The following is a 16,407-nucleotide window of genomic DNA, read 5'->3' on the forward strand; positions in this document are numbered from 1 at the left end:
CACAACACCTTACCATGCACAACTAGTACTTCCATACAAAGGTCGTGCAATTAAAAGGTTAGTTTTCAAAAGAATGTGAAGCCATATTATCATGCACAGTAGTTAATTTCATTAGGACGGAAAGACTGACGCAACGGACCGAAAAAAAGTAATTTACAGAGTAGCTTCGCTATTATTACTATAAGAATACAAAAAATTGCTTTAAATATAAATATATTTCGATTAAAGATTTTGAGATAATAAGTTAATAACATGTAAGTTGACAAAATAATTTAAATAAATCACTATTTTAATGCTATTAAATTAGAATCAACTAATTTTATTGCTCTGTAATTTAAATTGTACTTAAACTATCTAAACTATCTATATATCTATCTATCTATCAATCTATCTATCTATCAATCTATCTATCTATCAATCTATCTATCTATCAATCTATCTATCTATCAATCTATCTATCTATCAATCTATCTATCTATCAATCTATCTATCTATCAATCTATCTATCTATCAATCTATCTATCTATCAATCTATCTATCTATCAATCTATCTATCTATCAATCTATCTATCTAAATATCTATCTATCTATCTATCTATAAATCTATCTATTTACTTATCTAGATTTCCTTTTATCTATATATCTATTTTATCTATCTATCTATTTATTTATCTATTGTATAAATTTACTTATATCTTATCTATCTATTTAAAATAAGAGTATTTTTCATTGAATTGTAAATTATGTTGGTCCCCAAATTTAAAAAAAAAATACAATATCTCATTCTTAAATTTTGATTGATTGCTACAAATTAGTGATGTGCAAATATTTCTACCAATAATTGTAATCCACAGAAGGGGTAACTTTGTTTATTACAATTGAGAGATATACATCAATTTATCTTCAATTGTCAGATCCCTGACTTAGAGTTCTAATTAAGTAACTTTTAGATAATTCCGTTTCTCACTGTCTGTCAATATAAGATAGATAGATAAATAATTGATAGATATTTAGATAAGTAGACATACAGATACATCTATAAAAGATACGTCTACATAGATATACAGGTAGATAAATGGATAGATACATAAGTTAATTAATTACACCTATAATTTTGATAAACAAACTCAACCCTTCTGTAAATACATGATAATAATTTATTGAAAAGTTTGTATAGCGATAGTGTGTACCAAATAATTCAGTTTTAATTAAAGTACCCAAAGTTTTGAACAAATCAAAGAAATTGTTTTTTGGGTACCAGTCTACTATAGCACTCCTCACTAAATATAATTGATTTTAACGGACGAATAGTTAGTCAAATGTGTGGACAAACAGACAACCCCTTAATTATAGAATAGCTTTGCAAACTTACACAAAAATGAATCATTTTATGAAATTAACTTAAAATTCACACATTTGTCAAAATTGTCATTTGACCATTTGTCATAATTCCAATTTTAATTATTTTTAGTAGCGAAGCTACTCTATAGTTAACTTTGTATGTCCCTCCGTCAGTAAGTCTATCCGTAACGCTACGGGAAAATATGATTTTCTCAGGTGATGTTCTAGATAAACGTCTGATTTTTTTGTGATAATTCACTAGACAAATGTGTGTAATTTTCTTTGTCTGTCTACTTTGAAAAAATAGATCAATAGGATAATTATATCATGCAAAAAAATTTGAAGAAGATGTTTTAAAGGGGCGTACAAACTTTCAGATAACAATTATAAGTTGCTTCGCTTTCTATATTGTACCTAACTGATACATGAATCATTAAGCAAATTTTAAAATCAAAAACATGCCTAAATGAACAATAAGAGCATTTCTTACGTACGGACAGACGTAAGAATCATAGACCAGCTTCGCTTTTAAAAATCACTGCTATTGGACTTAATCGTCCTTGAATCGCTCAATAAAAAAATCAAATTCTTTGGCAGTATAAATTCAATTAACACCTCTATATGAAGATTCATTTTTTGGGTATATAGAATTTTTATAAATAGATTAATGTAAGGGATATATTATTACTTGGATCTTACACCAGATTTTCATGTTCATAAAGTGAACTCTATAGAGGGCTAAAATAACGATCTCCCCATTCCCCTTCTTTATCCAATCCACTCCCCTCTTACTAGATAAACAGGCCGACCAATAAAAGCAAGGGGAAATTGCAACCTAAATTGACGACAATTTTTCTCCTGTCATAATATCCACGTATATTCTACATCCGTTATCAATGTTAGTAAAGTTTAATTAATTCGAAATTTATCCTTATATAAATGTGATAGGATGTATGTCTGTAACGTAAGATCTCAATAACACCAATTCTTAGGGGACTTTGACGTTGTACCTTGGCAGTTTTCAGGCTATTTTTAGGCTATAACCCCCGAAATCTAGAAGAAAAAAATTAAATATTTTTTTCTATAGAATCATTATATAATCAATAAAAAATAATGTAGTTATTTTGTTTTGTAGTTTAAGATCTCTCAAAAGACGATACAGATTTTAGGGAAGATTTATATATTAGGGTTTCCTTAAGCACAAACGGTCAGACATCAAAGTAATTTGTTTTCTCGTATTCATTCGAATCTGGTGATTAGAAACCGGTTCTGAACTGTTTATAATATGATGCGAGAAATAACTATTATAGATTTTTCCATCTATATTTTCGACTTGATGATAAATTTGTATTCCAAAGGAATTTTGATTCAATTTAGATTTATAGCAAATATTAACAAGGATTACAACATCAATAAAAGTGAAGCTCAACAAATCAAAATATAAAAATTAAAGAAAAAAATATAAATAATGAAGAACAGTTATTCAATTATGTATTGGGCAGTAAAAATATTGACCAAGACCAAACTGCATTACTTTGTGTCACTTTTGAATCCTGTGACGTCATAAAATGAGGAAGATGAGAGGAGAAGTGGGAAAGAAAGCCCCTAAAAAGAGATGGAGATTAAGACGTCAAAAGTGGTTCAAAAGTAATGCAGTTTGGTCTTCGTCAAAATATTGAACATGCACTTTAGACTACAAAGACGAATTAATAATTAACTTAAATATCCATGACTGAAAGATGGAAAGACGTATCCAAATATATTTTAGCTTCGCGGAAATTCCAACTAATGTTTAGGTCTGCTTACTGTACAATACATGTTTGATGTTTTAAAAGCGAAGCTACTCTATAACTAGGATATGTCCGTCCGTCCATCCGTCCTTTTGATCATATAAAGAAAAAATTGCTTATTAATCAGTCAATCAATAAAAATTTTATTTCCTCAGCTGCTATGAAAGATAAAGTTCAACTAAGTCTTGACTGTTTTATCAGTCGCTTTAAGCTTTTTTTACAATTTTTTTGTAGTTAATATCAGTGAAAGATCTTGATTTTTTTTAGATGCATCTTTTAATTAACAACTATATTTAAGCTTGTTTTTTTTAAAGCTGCGTTACACATAAAGACTATCGTTCTTGTTTATTATTGTTTTGTTTGTAAACACTAAAACTTACTTGTTTATTTATGTGAGTTTTAAAAATCAACACTTTTGTTTATTTTTAGTTAAATATTCTTTTATTTTGTCAATCATTTTTAGGGATTAGGGGATATGACTATTGATGATAAAACCTTTTTTCCAATGACTTATGTGTTAGACAGTTTGAAGGATTGATAGATATAAACAGATATGGATAGACATATATATATATATAGATAGATAGATAGAAAGATAGATAGTTAGATAGATAGATAGATAAATAAATAGAAAGATAGATAGATAGATAGATAAATAGAAAGATAGATAGATATATAGACATAAAATTATAATAAATGTACTTGACCCTTGGACATGCCAACACTATAATTTGTTATTTCTCTCTCTTTCTTTCATTTTATCTCTCTCTCGCGCGCTCTCTCTCTCTCTCATTTTCTGTCAATATCTCTTTTTCTCTTCCTTTTTTTTTATTTTCTCCGAATATATCTCTTTGTATTTAGGCAATTTCTCTTTTTTCTATTTCTTTTCTTTATCTCTTACTCTCTTATTCTTATTATCTTCGTCTTTATCTTATTTCTCTCTCTCTCTCTCTCTCTCTCTCTCTCTCTCTCTCTCTCTCTCTCTCTCTCTCTCTCTCTCTCTCTCTCTCTCTCTCTCTCTCTCTCCTCTCTCTCTCTCTCTCTCTCTCCCTCTCTCTCTCTCTCTCTCTCTCCCTCTCTCTCTCTCTCTCTCTCTCCCTCTCTCTCTCTCTCTCTTTCTCCCTCTCTCTCTTTCTCTCCCTGAAATATCTAATAACCCGAAAAATTTGAGTAAACAGCGGAAACTTAAGATTGATAAGACAAAAAAACAAGGACAATTATATCCATAAGTAGTGCAGCAATAACAAGAATAACGTATTTCACTGTCAATTTATCTATCCATCTATTTATCAATCTATCATTTATCTATTTTCTTTATTGTATCAACATATACCTAGAAATGCTTAGCATACAACGAATTATCTAATTATAAATATAATTCATATGAATCATTATTATAAAATTCAAATAAAGAGCTGCTTTGCTTTTAATGTTATAGTTACAGGAAGCTTTGTGCAAGGTTTTGAGTTGATAGGACAATTCAAATCATCATTAAAAGGCTTTATAATCGCACCGACGTATGGACAAACATTCCCTGGTTTTAGAGTAGCAGCGCCACTAATAATAAGGAGTTAATTAGATGTGACTGTGAAACAGCAAACAAACTTCAGCTAAACTTTCCAGAGAGAGAGGTAACAATGGGCTGTTTATTACACTAGTTCCCAAAGTTTTATTATAACATTTTCTTATTCGTTAGTTTAACAACTTTTGGTACTTCAGTGGATTTTGATTGGTTCGTTCATTAAGCAGTAATGGGATATCTTATCTCCCAGAGTAGCAGGATGTATCTGTGTCTGTCTGGCTTCTTGAAATTTAGTGCATCATGGCCATTTTTCTTCTGATTTGAAGTTTTTTTTTATATCTAAAATGGTCTATTTTTTTGTTTTTTTTTTTCATTTAAAAACGCATATGTTTTGATGAAAACTAATCCTGTTGTGGTTTAAGTTTTGCTAAATTTCATTTTGTTTTGTTTTTACAGGAACATAAAATTGCTAGTTAATTAGGCATCCTTTATAGTATAACTGTCTTTGATAGATAGATAGAAAATATGATAAATGCGTTTGAAGGGTTAGATAGATAGATATAAAGAAAATTAGATAGAAATGTAGATAGTTAAAAAAATATTTAAACTTTTGTCTTGGGTAGGGGAAAAATAAATAGTTTTTAGGGGTTTTTAGAAAGATAGGTTTAAATGGAGATAGATAGATAGATAGATAGAATTAGATAGATAAATAAACAAATAGGAATAGCTATACCGAACATGGGTTTATAGATAGATATATTTAAATATTAGTTAGATTGGTTGATGGATATATAAATACATAGTTTCAAAGCTTCAATAAAACTACTTATAAATGATTTATCATGGTAGAAATGACGTACTTACGTTATTTACTTATAGAGTAGCTTCGCTACTAAAAATATCTTGTTTAAGTAAAATTTTTATTACCAATTAAAAATGCATAGTTGGGGTTAAAAGGTTTTGCTTAAATATGTCATTTCAACACTTAAATACTTTGGAGCAATCGATTTATATTTACTTGGATGTTGCACAAGATTGTCATGTTTTCTAATAAAGTGAATCTTCCAGCTGGCTAAAATGACGATCACCTTCTCCACCCCCTTTACCCTATTCCCTGCAGCCCTACTGGATGAACGAACTGACCATTAAATGACCTAAATTGTTTTTTCGCTGTCAATATATCCACGTATTCTATATCCATTTTTAGCGCAAGATTCTTGAAAGCATAATTTATAAAATTATAGGATGTCCAGTCCATTAGTTTTACGCTGATTTAAGCTTATGTGGAATAAAATAGTTGGTTGAAAAGTTTAGATACCTACTTGTGTACCAACCAATCCAAGTACCCAATTTTATATAAAATTTTGGGTACCAGTTGAATATGCTTAACAAAACAAGGATGACAACATCCATAAAAGCGAAGCACTGAAACGGTAGGACAAACGGACATTAATACTTGTAGAGTGTCTGAACTGAATAATCAGAATATAAAAGTATAAGATTCGAAGCAAAATTGTAAGTAAATTTGTTGAAAAACTGCTTGATACAGGATAATGTTTATGGACATACTTACATCTTTAGGGCTTGATTATAGAGTTGCTTCGATTAAAATATTGTTCTTTGTTGTCCTAGGAATCAATATACCAAATATCAGATCAAACGGATAATTAGATCATATAAAGATTTGTTGTTAAAAAAGTAGAAAAATTAACATGTTTAAAATAGACGTACGGATATTTTGGTAATGATTATAGAGTTGCTACGCTTTCTAAATCGTACCTAACTACTACAGAAATCACCATGCAAAGTTTGAAATCGATAGGACAATTCTAACATGCTTAAATTAACGAATAAAAGCTAACTATCTCGGACGGACGGACGTACGGACGGACCGACCCTTATTATAGAAAAGCTTCGCTTTTAAAAATAAGAACTAAATTGATGATACTGCATTTAATGTTAACCATTTTTTTAGATTATTCCTAATTTTGTAAGAGTTTTTGTCTTTTTATTCTTATTAAACTTTTTTTAGGCTTTGATCAATGAGTTGTTCTTCCCATCAACGGCTCCGCCCCCAGTAACAACTACACCCCTCCCTCACACAAGTACAGCTGCTCTGCCCATCAAGTCTCACCAGTAAGTAGATTTTGTTTTAAGCTCCTTATAGTGCCGATAAAAAATTACGTTATACAATACAAAAAACCAATGATAGGCTAAAACACTGACTAAATTACCAATGGCAGGTCAGTATACATTTTAATTGACCAATTACAGTTCAGTATGGCGTCATTTTGATAGGCACTATAAAACGCTTCTGTTTGTTTATCTATCTATATATGTTTATCTATTGATTTAACTACATACCTATCACTATTTACATTTCTCTATACATATTAGTAGTTCTTCTACCAATTTACAAATCTATCAATCTACCTATAAATTATCTATCTAAATATGTACATGTATGTGTTCATCTATCTATCTATCTATTTAAAGTAACTAATTTTCTTTTTATCGATCTGGCTTTCCATATATCTATCCCTATGCAAATTAACCTCCAATTAGTCATATCTATGTATCTATCTATTCATCTATCCATCCATCCTTCCATATGTCCATCCATTTATCTATTATTCCATCCATCTATTTATCCATCCATCCATCTATCTATCCAACCATACATCTATGATCTATTTATCCATTTGTCCATCCATTTATCCATACATTCATCCATCCTATTAATCTATCTATTCATCTATCCATCCATCCTTCCATATGTCCATCCATCCATCTATCCATTCATCCATCCATCCATCCATCCATCCATCCAATGTGCTTGTCTTTCTTGGAAAGCTCCGTTATATGTCAAAAAATTTGGGTGCATGATTCAGGGATAGGGGATAATGCTTCTTTGAAAAAAATTCAGTTTATTGCTGTAATATTAATAGTTTTTGTTTTTATAATAAAACAGCATTCTGTAAAAGCTAACAATATAGGTAATCTGTAAGTTTTTTTTTTAAAATGCATTATCCTTTCTCCCTGGGAAGAGGAAATAATGAGAGCAGTTGTTTTGCAATTTGTTCATTTACTTCATGTCTGCTAATTTAGATAGATAGGTAAATAGAAAGATAGATAGATAGATAGGTAGATAGATTATTATAAAGATGGATAAAATATTTTTATAAGATTGATAGATTAATAGACAGATGGATTAAAGACATTTCCATTTTCCAATTTTTTATACATTGTTAATTCATACATAGACAGAAAAATAAATAGATTTATACATAATACGGTGGGTCCATTTCACCCTTTTTTTTGATTTTACTGTTATCATAAGGTGCGTAAGTCATATATATGTATGATAAGCCCCATTCAAGTTTCAAAAGTGACTTGGCTCTTATGGCTGCCGGCGCGCGGGGGTTATAAAAAGTGCCCACCCCCTTAAAACCAAAAATTTTAATTCCTTCAAACACAGGCATGTTGCATATTAAAATGACCGCATTGAAATGCTGATTACGAATCTGAAAACCGTTTGAATATTGCTCCTAGTTCGAATAAGATCTCATTAAGTACCTAAAAACAGCTGATTTAGTCAAAAATGTTCATTTTGGTAGGTTATTTGAAAATCATTTTAGACTGAATCAATATTTTTCAAAACGATTTTTAGATCTGTAATCAGCATTTCAATGCGGTCATTTTGATATGCAACATGCCTGTGTTTGAATGAATTTCAAATTTAAGTTTTATAAGTGGGCGGGCACATTTTATACCCCCCCCCCACGCCCGTTGTTTTTGGATTAAAAAACCTCTTCCAAGTTTCACAGGGTTTTATATTGGCCCAGTAACCCTTGCCAATGTCTACTAATGTGCAATTTAAAAATCGACCCACCCTAATACATAAATAGGTAGATGCAAAGATAGATAGAAAGATTTTTGAAAGATTGGTCAATTAAATGATAGATAAAATCATTTTTTTTAGATAGGTGGTTGATAGATAATTAATATAGTAGATAGATTGAGAGACATCTAGATATTTGATTTGACACACTTATAATAAATAATATACATATATAAAAGGATTTTAAATTAATATAGAGAGACAAGTAGATACATAGATTAATAAATAGATAGACTGCCAGAGTAAGTTACAGAGTAGTCACACAGTAGTAATAAAGTAGAGAGAGATAGAGTGGGCTATGGGCGGTTTATTACACTTATCCCCAAATTTTATATTAACGTTTTCTTATTCGTTGGCTTTACATTTTTAGTGAATTTTGATTGCTTTTTAATTAGGTTGTGTTTTCCAACGTTTCAACCACTAATTTTAATCTACAGAAGGGGTTATTTTGTGTATCATAAAAGGGGATGTACATCAATTTATCGGCCCTTATCCATTAAGATCCCTGACCAAAAGTGGATAAAAAAAGAAATATGCAATGAAAGACAGAATGAATGAGATTGCACATTTGAAAAGTTTTAATTAGAATTTCAGTAATTTCCAGGGAGGGAGGGGTTTAACAATTAATCAACATCCCTTTCTTCCCCCAAAAATACTCATCAGTTGGAAATCCAGGAATCTAAAGGGATAAGACAATGGCCGATAATTTGATGTACATCTCTAATGATGATAAAGAAAATTACCCCTTATGTAGATTACTATTAGTGGTTGAAACGTTTGAACACTCAACTTGTTAAATCAACCAATCATAATTCACTTATATCCCCAAAGTTTTAAGTCAATGAATAAGAAAGGGTCATAAAAAATTTTTGGAGACTAGTGTAATCAACAGCTCATTGTCCCCCCTGTCTCTCTCTGTGTAGGAATCGGGGGAAATGTTGATGAAAAAGCTATTGTTTTATCCCTCCCACCCATGCTTTACTTACAATTAATCATAACTTTTAATTGGGAAGAATAATTATCAAAGATAGATAGCTTGGTAGTTAAATAGAGAGATGAATTAATAAATGGTAAGATGAATAAATGGATAGATGGATGGACAGATAGGTGAGTGAATAGGTAAAAGTATGTATATATTGATGAATAGATACATAGACAGATGGTTGGATAGATAAAAAGATAGATAGATGGCTAGATAGATAGAAACATTGTTAGATTGATTGATAGAAAAATAGATAAAAAGAGATGGATAGACCTATCTAACTTACTTCTATTTATCTATCTTACTATCTTACTACTGACTATATATCTATTTGCTACAGCTGACTAAATATTTATCTATCTTACATCTGACTATCTGACTATCCTACTACAGACTATCTTTCTATGTATAAATATCTAGGAATGGCTGGAATAAATCTCCCATAGATCTGGTTATGAACAATCAGTTGCTAGAACCAGTTTTTGAAGAGGTACTATTTTAGTTGTGTATCGACTCTATATCAATAAAGTATGTCTGTATGCCGCTACCTACTATTAAGTTTCTATCTTCTGTGATAATTGACTATTTTTGTTTAACTAGTACCCATTAAATCTTACAACAAAACCTTTCTTGGCCTAAAGTAAGAAACAGAAAACTTCCCTTTCAACCTTTTCAAAATTTATTTGAAAATAAGTAAGGGGGGGGGGGGGTATCAGGGCTCAAGAAGATACTTCATTTGAAAGCTTCTAAGGACAAATATACCCATAAGAACGATATAGTAAGGGAACAGTTTTAGATAATTATATAATTATTTTAAAAGATGTTAAAGTAGTTTTAAAAAAAGAGCACCACTCTGGGTACAGCGAGGAGCTACGACCCAGTCATCTTAGTTCTTAAATGATACTCATTACTACTCCATTATTTGTTTAGAAAAAAGAGCACCACCATAGACACGCGGGGGGGGGGGGGCTACAACTCAGTCACCCCAGTTTCTAACTGAGACATAATACTACCCCATTATTTGTTTAGAAAAAAAGAGCACCACCATGGGCATGTGGGGGGGGGGGAAGCTATAACAAAGTCACCTCAGTTCCTAACTAAGACACAATACTACCCCATTATTTATTTAGAAAAAAGAGCACCACCATGGACACGGAGGGGCTACGACACAGTCACCCCAGTTCCTAACTGTAACTCAATACTACTCCGTTATTTGTTTAGAAAAAAGAGCACCACCATGGACACGGAGGGGCTACGACACAGTCACCCCAGTTCCTAACTGAGACTCAATACTACCTGGAGTCAGAGGAAGGTTTGGAACATTTTGGACTATTCCAGGATGACCGCCCAAGGTAAGTTACACAGGAATCTTTTTGGATAAAACAATGGACGATACATTTGTGTATATCCTTAATAAAAGATGATGAACAAAGTTATACTTTCTGTAGATCAAATTATTGGTTGAATTCCGTTGGTTTGAACCAACAAATCAGATTCTAAAAAGTACCAAAAGTTTGATTTAAGCGAATAAGAGTGTACTTATGTTGATCTAATGAAGGGCTATTTGTGTGTCTGTCCATCTGTCATGAAATCTATTTAAATAATTAAATAGATTTCATGACAGAATCCAGCTGTTAGCGAGATCTTAAGATATATCCGAACATTTAGAGGGAAACACATAGTTCTTCTTTGTTTTATAGATTGTTTATATTTCTTTAATAGCAAAGCTGCTCTGTAATTCACTTGGTTTGTCCGTCCGTTACTCTTTGGGGAAATGTATTGGCTGTTATTTAGAACAGTCAGCTGAGGTGGATTCTTAAAAAAAACTTTGCCCCACTAATCGCTTAGTGGTGCAAAATTGTTTTCGTGAAAAATACACCAAAATCACAATTAAAATCTACAAAAATTTAACAAAATCATAGAAGGGTTATTAACATATGATTTTTTAAAATTTTACGGAAGATTCCCTGTACCAACTAGTATTCAGTATATAATTTACTTGGTCTGTTGGTCATGCTTCAAAAGGGTTTTTCTTCTGAAATTTTTATGATTTATTGCATATTCCCTCTCCTTCTCTTAACAATTGAACAACCTAAATATGCTTTACATGTATCATACTCTGTTCGTTTGCCAATCTATGGTTTTTGGTGCTGCGCTACTTATATATGTTGTAATCCTTGTTTTTTATTGTACATAGAAGTCCAAAAAGTTTTAACGAGGACGTGGATCAATCATTGGAGGAGAAACCTGTCATTCCAGTAGTAGATACTAGGTAGGTAGATAGATATATAGACAGATAGATAGTTAGATTAGATATATATATAGTTAACAAGGACGTGGAGCAATCATTGGAGGAGAAACCAGTCATTCCAGTTGTAGATACTAGGTAGGTAGATAGATAGATATATAGACAGATAGATAGATAGATGAGATAGATTTATAGTGAACGAGGACGTGGAGCAATCATTGGAAGAGAAACCTGTCATTCCAGATACAAGGTAGATAGATAGATAGATAGATATATAATATATATAGGTAGATAGATATGAAATATATAGCTTAATGGACATATAGTATTACTGTGTGTATCTGTCCATACCGAAGTATCTCGCTGATCATTGAACCGATATGGTACTCCTTTACAATATAGTTTACAACAGGTCTTGGGTAGGTTTATAAAAGGTGTTGAAAAAAAAACCAATCACTTATTTTAGTATAAACCTTACCTATTGGTCCAAAACTAATGAAAAATAATACAATTCATGCCCAAGCAATGACAAAGAAAAAAAATATTGAAATTTGAACTTATTAACCTCTCCAGGGGGCTACAGCTATAGACCTAGCCCCTGCAGAGAAATTTGCCCTACGCCGAAAGTGCTTGTTTTATTATGAATTAAGAAAAGTTTGTCTTTTTGAAAAAAAAGAACAAAACGTCTTAAGTACTTTAAATCTTGTAGATAGATCCCATAATGTTTAGAGTTTTTGGCATAAAAAAGAAAGACCATGCAAACATCGAGAACTAGAAATAGAAATAGTCTCAATGTTGGATGGGTCTGTCTTTTTTATGCCAAATTGGCAAGGCTTGAGTTAAAAATCTAGTTAAGGTGAAAGGTTTTTACATGCCCCATAAAAACTTTAAACATTATTGGGTCTATCTCCAAGATTTGAAGTACCTAAGATGGTTCAAATTGTGAGCGATTGGTTTTTTTTTCAAACACCCTTTAACTATTTTGGTAGATGGTAGAGGGGCGTAGCCGTTAGTAAATTATAAAAAAAAGATATTCATTTGACAAAATAAATAAATATAATTAATGTCAACGCCATGCACTTACATTCCTAAAAAGGATGGATATTTTTTTTCTTTTTGATATGCAAAGCATCCCTAAAAGTATCGGCTTCCCTTATTGACTAAAATCATTAATATCTCAGAAACCACTGAATCCGTCTGAATTCTAAATCTAGGGGCGCACACACAAAGTACTTCATGAAGCACTGATAACTTATTTTGGAAGATACAGAAAGTTTCATATGTGACGTCATAAAAATTCATCTCTTTTATAGAGGTTTCCTTTCCCACTTCTCCTCTCAACCTTCCTTTTTGTCGTATTTTTATGACGTCACACAAGTTTTTTTTATTTGTTTGTTTATTACTTTATACCAGGTCAGGTTAGGTTATTTTTAGTACTGGATAGCCCCGAAGGGTTATGACATTGCAGATATAAGGGTATAAGGGAGTCAGACATTAGAATTTTAGAAAGATATTTGAATTTGATCGCTTTTATGGATATTGTCATCCTTGTTTTTTTGTTGCAAAATTGTTGGCGGACATGTAAGCAAATTTGTATACTTAAAATGAATTGCTTCTTTTGAACAAGACTTAATGATAATATTTATCTATCTATCCATCTATCATTTTGGACATTTTAACGTGTAATAAAAAGCTTTTTTGAAGGAGGCATAATGGGTATTTTTAGTAGCAAAGCTAATCTATAATTCATTTTGTTTGTCTGTCCGTCATACTGTAAGGCTGTGGGGATAAATGTGATTTTCTTGGCCGCTATTTAGGATAAACCACTGATTGGTTTCTAAGAGCATCAAGTATACAACTTACATTGTCCGTCAGTGCCACGGTCATGCTCCAAGAGAAATATGAAAATTATATTTCATGATTCTATTTCGTTTTCTCATTTTGGATCTACTGCAGTTTACGGTAAAATATTGCTGGTAACGAATATTGTCAAAAATCTATGAATTTTAGAGGCTGCTAGCTGCCAAACGGCTGAACGTACACACCATTTTAAGCGGTATTAGATTCATGGCTATTCCAGATTATTTGTAGGCCTTCTTATGCCGCTTAAAACAGTGTGCAGGCATGATCTGTACATTCAGCCGTTTGACAGCTAGCAGCCTTTAAAATTCATAGATTTTTGGCAATATTCGTTACCAGCAATATTTTACCGTGAACTGCAGTAGATCCCTCATTTTCTCTTTTATGGCCGCTGAACATCTGATCTACAACTAACTCATGTTGGGGTTTCTATATTATATCTATTTATTTTTCTATTTATCTATACAACTATTTAAGTATCTAGCCATATTTTTTTATTTATGTATCCAATTATATGTCTATCTAACAGTTTATCTATGTTTTTATAACCAACTGTCTACTTATATATTCATCCAACTAATCTATCCATATTTTTATTTATCTATCCATCCATCCAAATATTTATTTATTTATCCATCTATCAAACTATCCATATATCCATATACCAACCCAACTATATATCTTTTTGATTATCATTATTATTATTATTTGATTCTTTATTTGTCTTAACTATATGAATAAAAAGTTAACATATGAATTATAAGAGTTATTATAACAATATTAAATAAGGACTAATCCAAGATATTCTCTTATAGAAAGTGTAAGTTCATTGTAAAGCAGAAGTAAGCAATACAAAGAAAGAAATTTTGCCATTTAACATAAAAAGTGTACATTTAAATTAGGTCAATACTAATTCAACATAATATCTTCTCAAAATATGTCCAATTTATACAAAAAAAATAAAACTTCAGTAAGTTCCAGAAAGAAAAATAATCGTCATCGAGAAGTAAAATATAATATTCATGATAAAAATATTAGGTCAATAGGTACTAATCCTTAATATAAAAATGTGTATAATGGATACACAGCTGAACTTAAAATTGCTAAGGAGGGATAAATAAGTGTGGCCTGTTAAATGAAAACTGCAGAATGCTTTAATGGGCAGATCACCAAAAGCTCCACCTCAAGATTATTGTTAAGGTTGTATACTGACCCTCTATTGGATGAGGTAATTTTTCTTGAAGGTCTAAACGTCACCATATGAAAAACAGGCTTAAATTCATATGGTTAAAGTTAAGAATCACAAGAAATAATTATCCTCGGGATCATTCTTTTTTTACTACACTTTATTTATCAATACCCACCTGTAGATTTTACAGGTGAGATGAAGTTGAGGTGAAATACTTAAGTGTGTCTAAAGATTTGGTGTGTTTGTTGTAAGTGTAGAGTATAGTATATATATATTACATACGAATTTAAATAAACAAACACTTTTTAAAAATGCCCTCATTTGCAGGTAGTTTTCTTTCTATACTCGAAACATGACATTTATCCCGGGTCAAATTGAAATGTTGTTAATTTTTCATATCCTAATTTATAATTTTTGTTTTTAAACAAAAATTTTCTTTGAAAGGAAATAAATTCAAGTAGATTTGAATTTAATGGAAGCTTTTTTTTCAGTCTTGACTGAAAGATAAAAAATAACACAAGTGTAATTTCAATATTAACTACATTAATAATATTACTGGTGAGCGTTTTTGGGACTCCTAATAACAGCCAGCTTGAGTCGAAATTAAATTCCATATTCTGTAGAAATTCTGTGAAGTAGTTTGTTGTAAAGTTTGTGGTGACGGGACAGTCCAGAAAAAAGTGTTGTGTTGTTTCTCTCGGTGCGGGTAGATTCCGGTCCAGCTTACAAAGTGTACATTCTGGAGATTCTAGCCTAAAATTTGAGATATTAGCGTTAAAATAGTTATAATTGTTTATGGACCTAAATGCAAATTCTCGGATATTTATTGGTAAGAAGGAAAAAGTCCATACTTTTTGCCATTTACGCTCTCTCTCTATGTCAAATTCTCTTATTTTCGCCCAGTTATACCTATTTAAGTAAGACTTACACTTTTCTATCCTCTGATCATCATTTGATAAGAAGTAACGAAAATGTTTTGACTTTACTTTTGGCTTTAAAAAAAGTGAACTGATTTTAGTTTGGGGTTTTGAAAGTTTACACCTATATAAAGCAATATTGTGCTGAACAAATCCTCGAAGTCTTAAAAATTCCATGTAATTGAAGTTGACCTTTGATTTGATGTTAAAGTTTCTATAATCTAGACATATATTATCAATATTTAACAGGTCTCCAAACCAAATTGACTTAATATCATTTTCATAGCGTACCCATGTTGTTTCTGTAAAAATTGCCCTGCTTACAATTTGTTTTTCACTATTACAAAAGAAATTATTTTTAAAAATTCTCATATCTTTTATGTTATCATGGTTTAGCCAAAATGAATTTGAAAATATTATATATGATTCAATAATTCTAGATAAAATAGGATTAATATTCTTATCTAATTTTTCACTGAAATAAAATGGATCATTTGCTTGACATCTAGTATTTTTTATTTCTAAAGCCCAAGTATCTACTATAGATAAGGATTTTTTATACATTAAAATATCTAAAGAGCGTAAAAAATCTATTACTTTTGGTATTCCTAAACCTCCATTTTCAACACTTGAAAAGATTTTAGATTTTGCAATTGG

General features: G+C 30.9%; 1 protein-coding gene across 3 annotated transcripts in view; it reads left to right on the top strand.

The window, feature by feature from the left end:
* The window catches only part of LOC145323683 (uncharacterized), an 80,878-nt gene that overhangs the window by 41,321 nt on the left and 23,150 nt on the right, over positions 1-16,407 (top strand). For all 3 annotated transcript variants that reach the window (XM_080166130.1, XM_080166131.1, XM_080166132.1), the window contains exons 7-10: positions 6,686-6,789; positions 9,957-10,026; positions 10,758-10,888; positions 11,734-11,808. In XM_080166130.1, coding sequence (XP_080022256.1) covers positions 6,686-6,789; positions 9,957-10,026; positions 10,758-10,888; positions 11,734-11,808 — 380 coding nt within the window. The remainder of the gene's footprint in view (positions 1-6,685; positions 6,790-9,956; positions 10,027-10,757; positions 10,889-11,733; positions 11,809-16,407) is intronic.

The sequence above is a fragment of the Acartia tonsa genome, chromosome 7 (assembly GCF_053477335.1).
Source record: "Acartia tonsa isolate MP-2025a chromosome 7, ASM5347733v1, whole genome shotgun sequence".
Lineage (NCBI taxonomy): Eukaryota > Metazoa > Arthropoda > Copepoda > Calanoida > Acartiidae > Acartia > Acartia tonsa.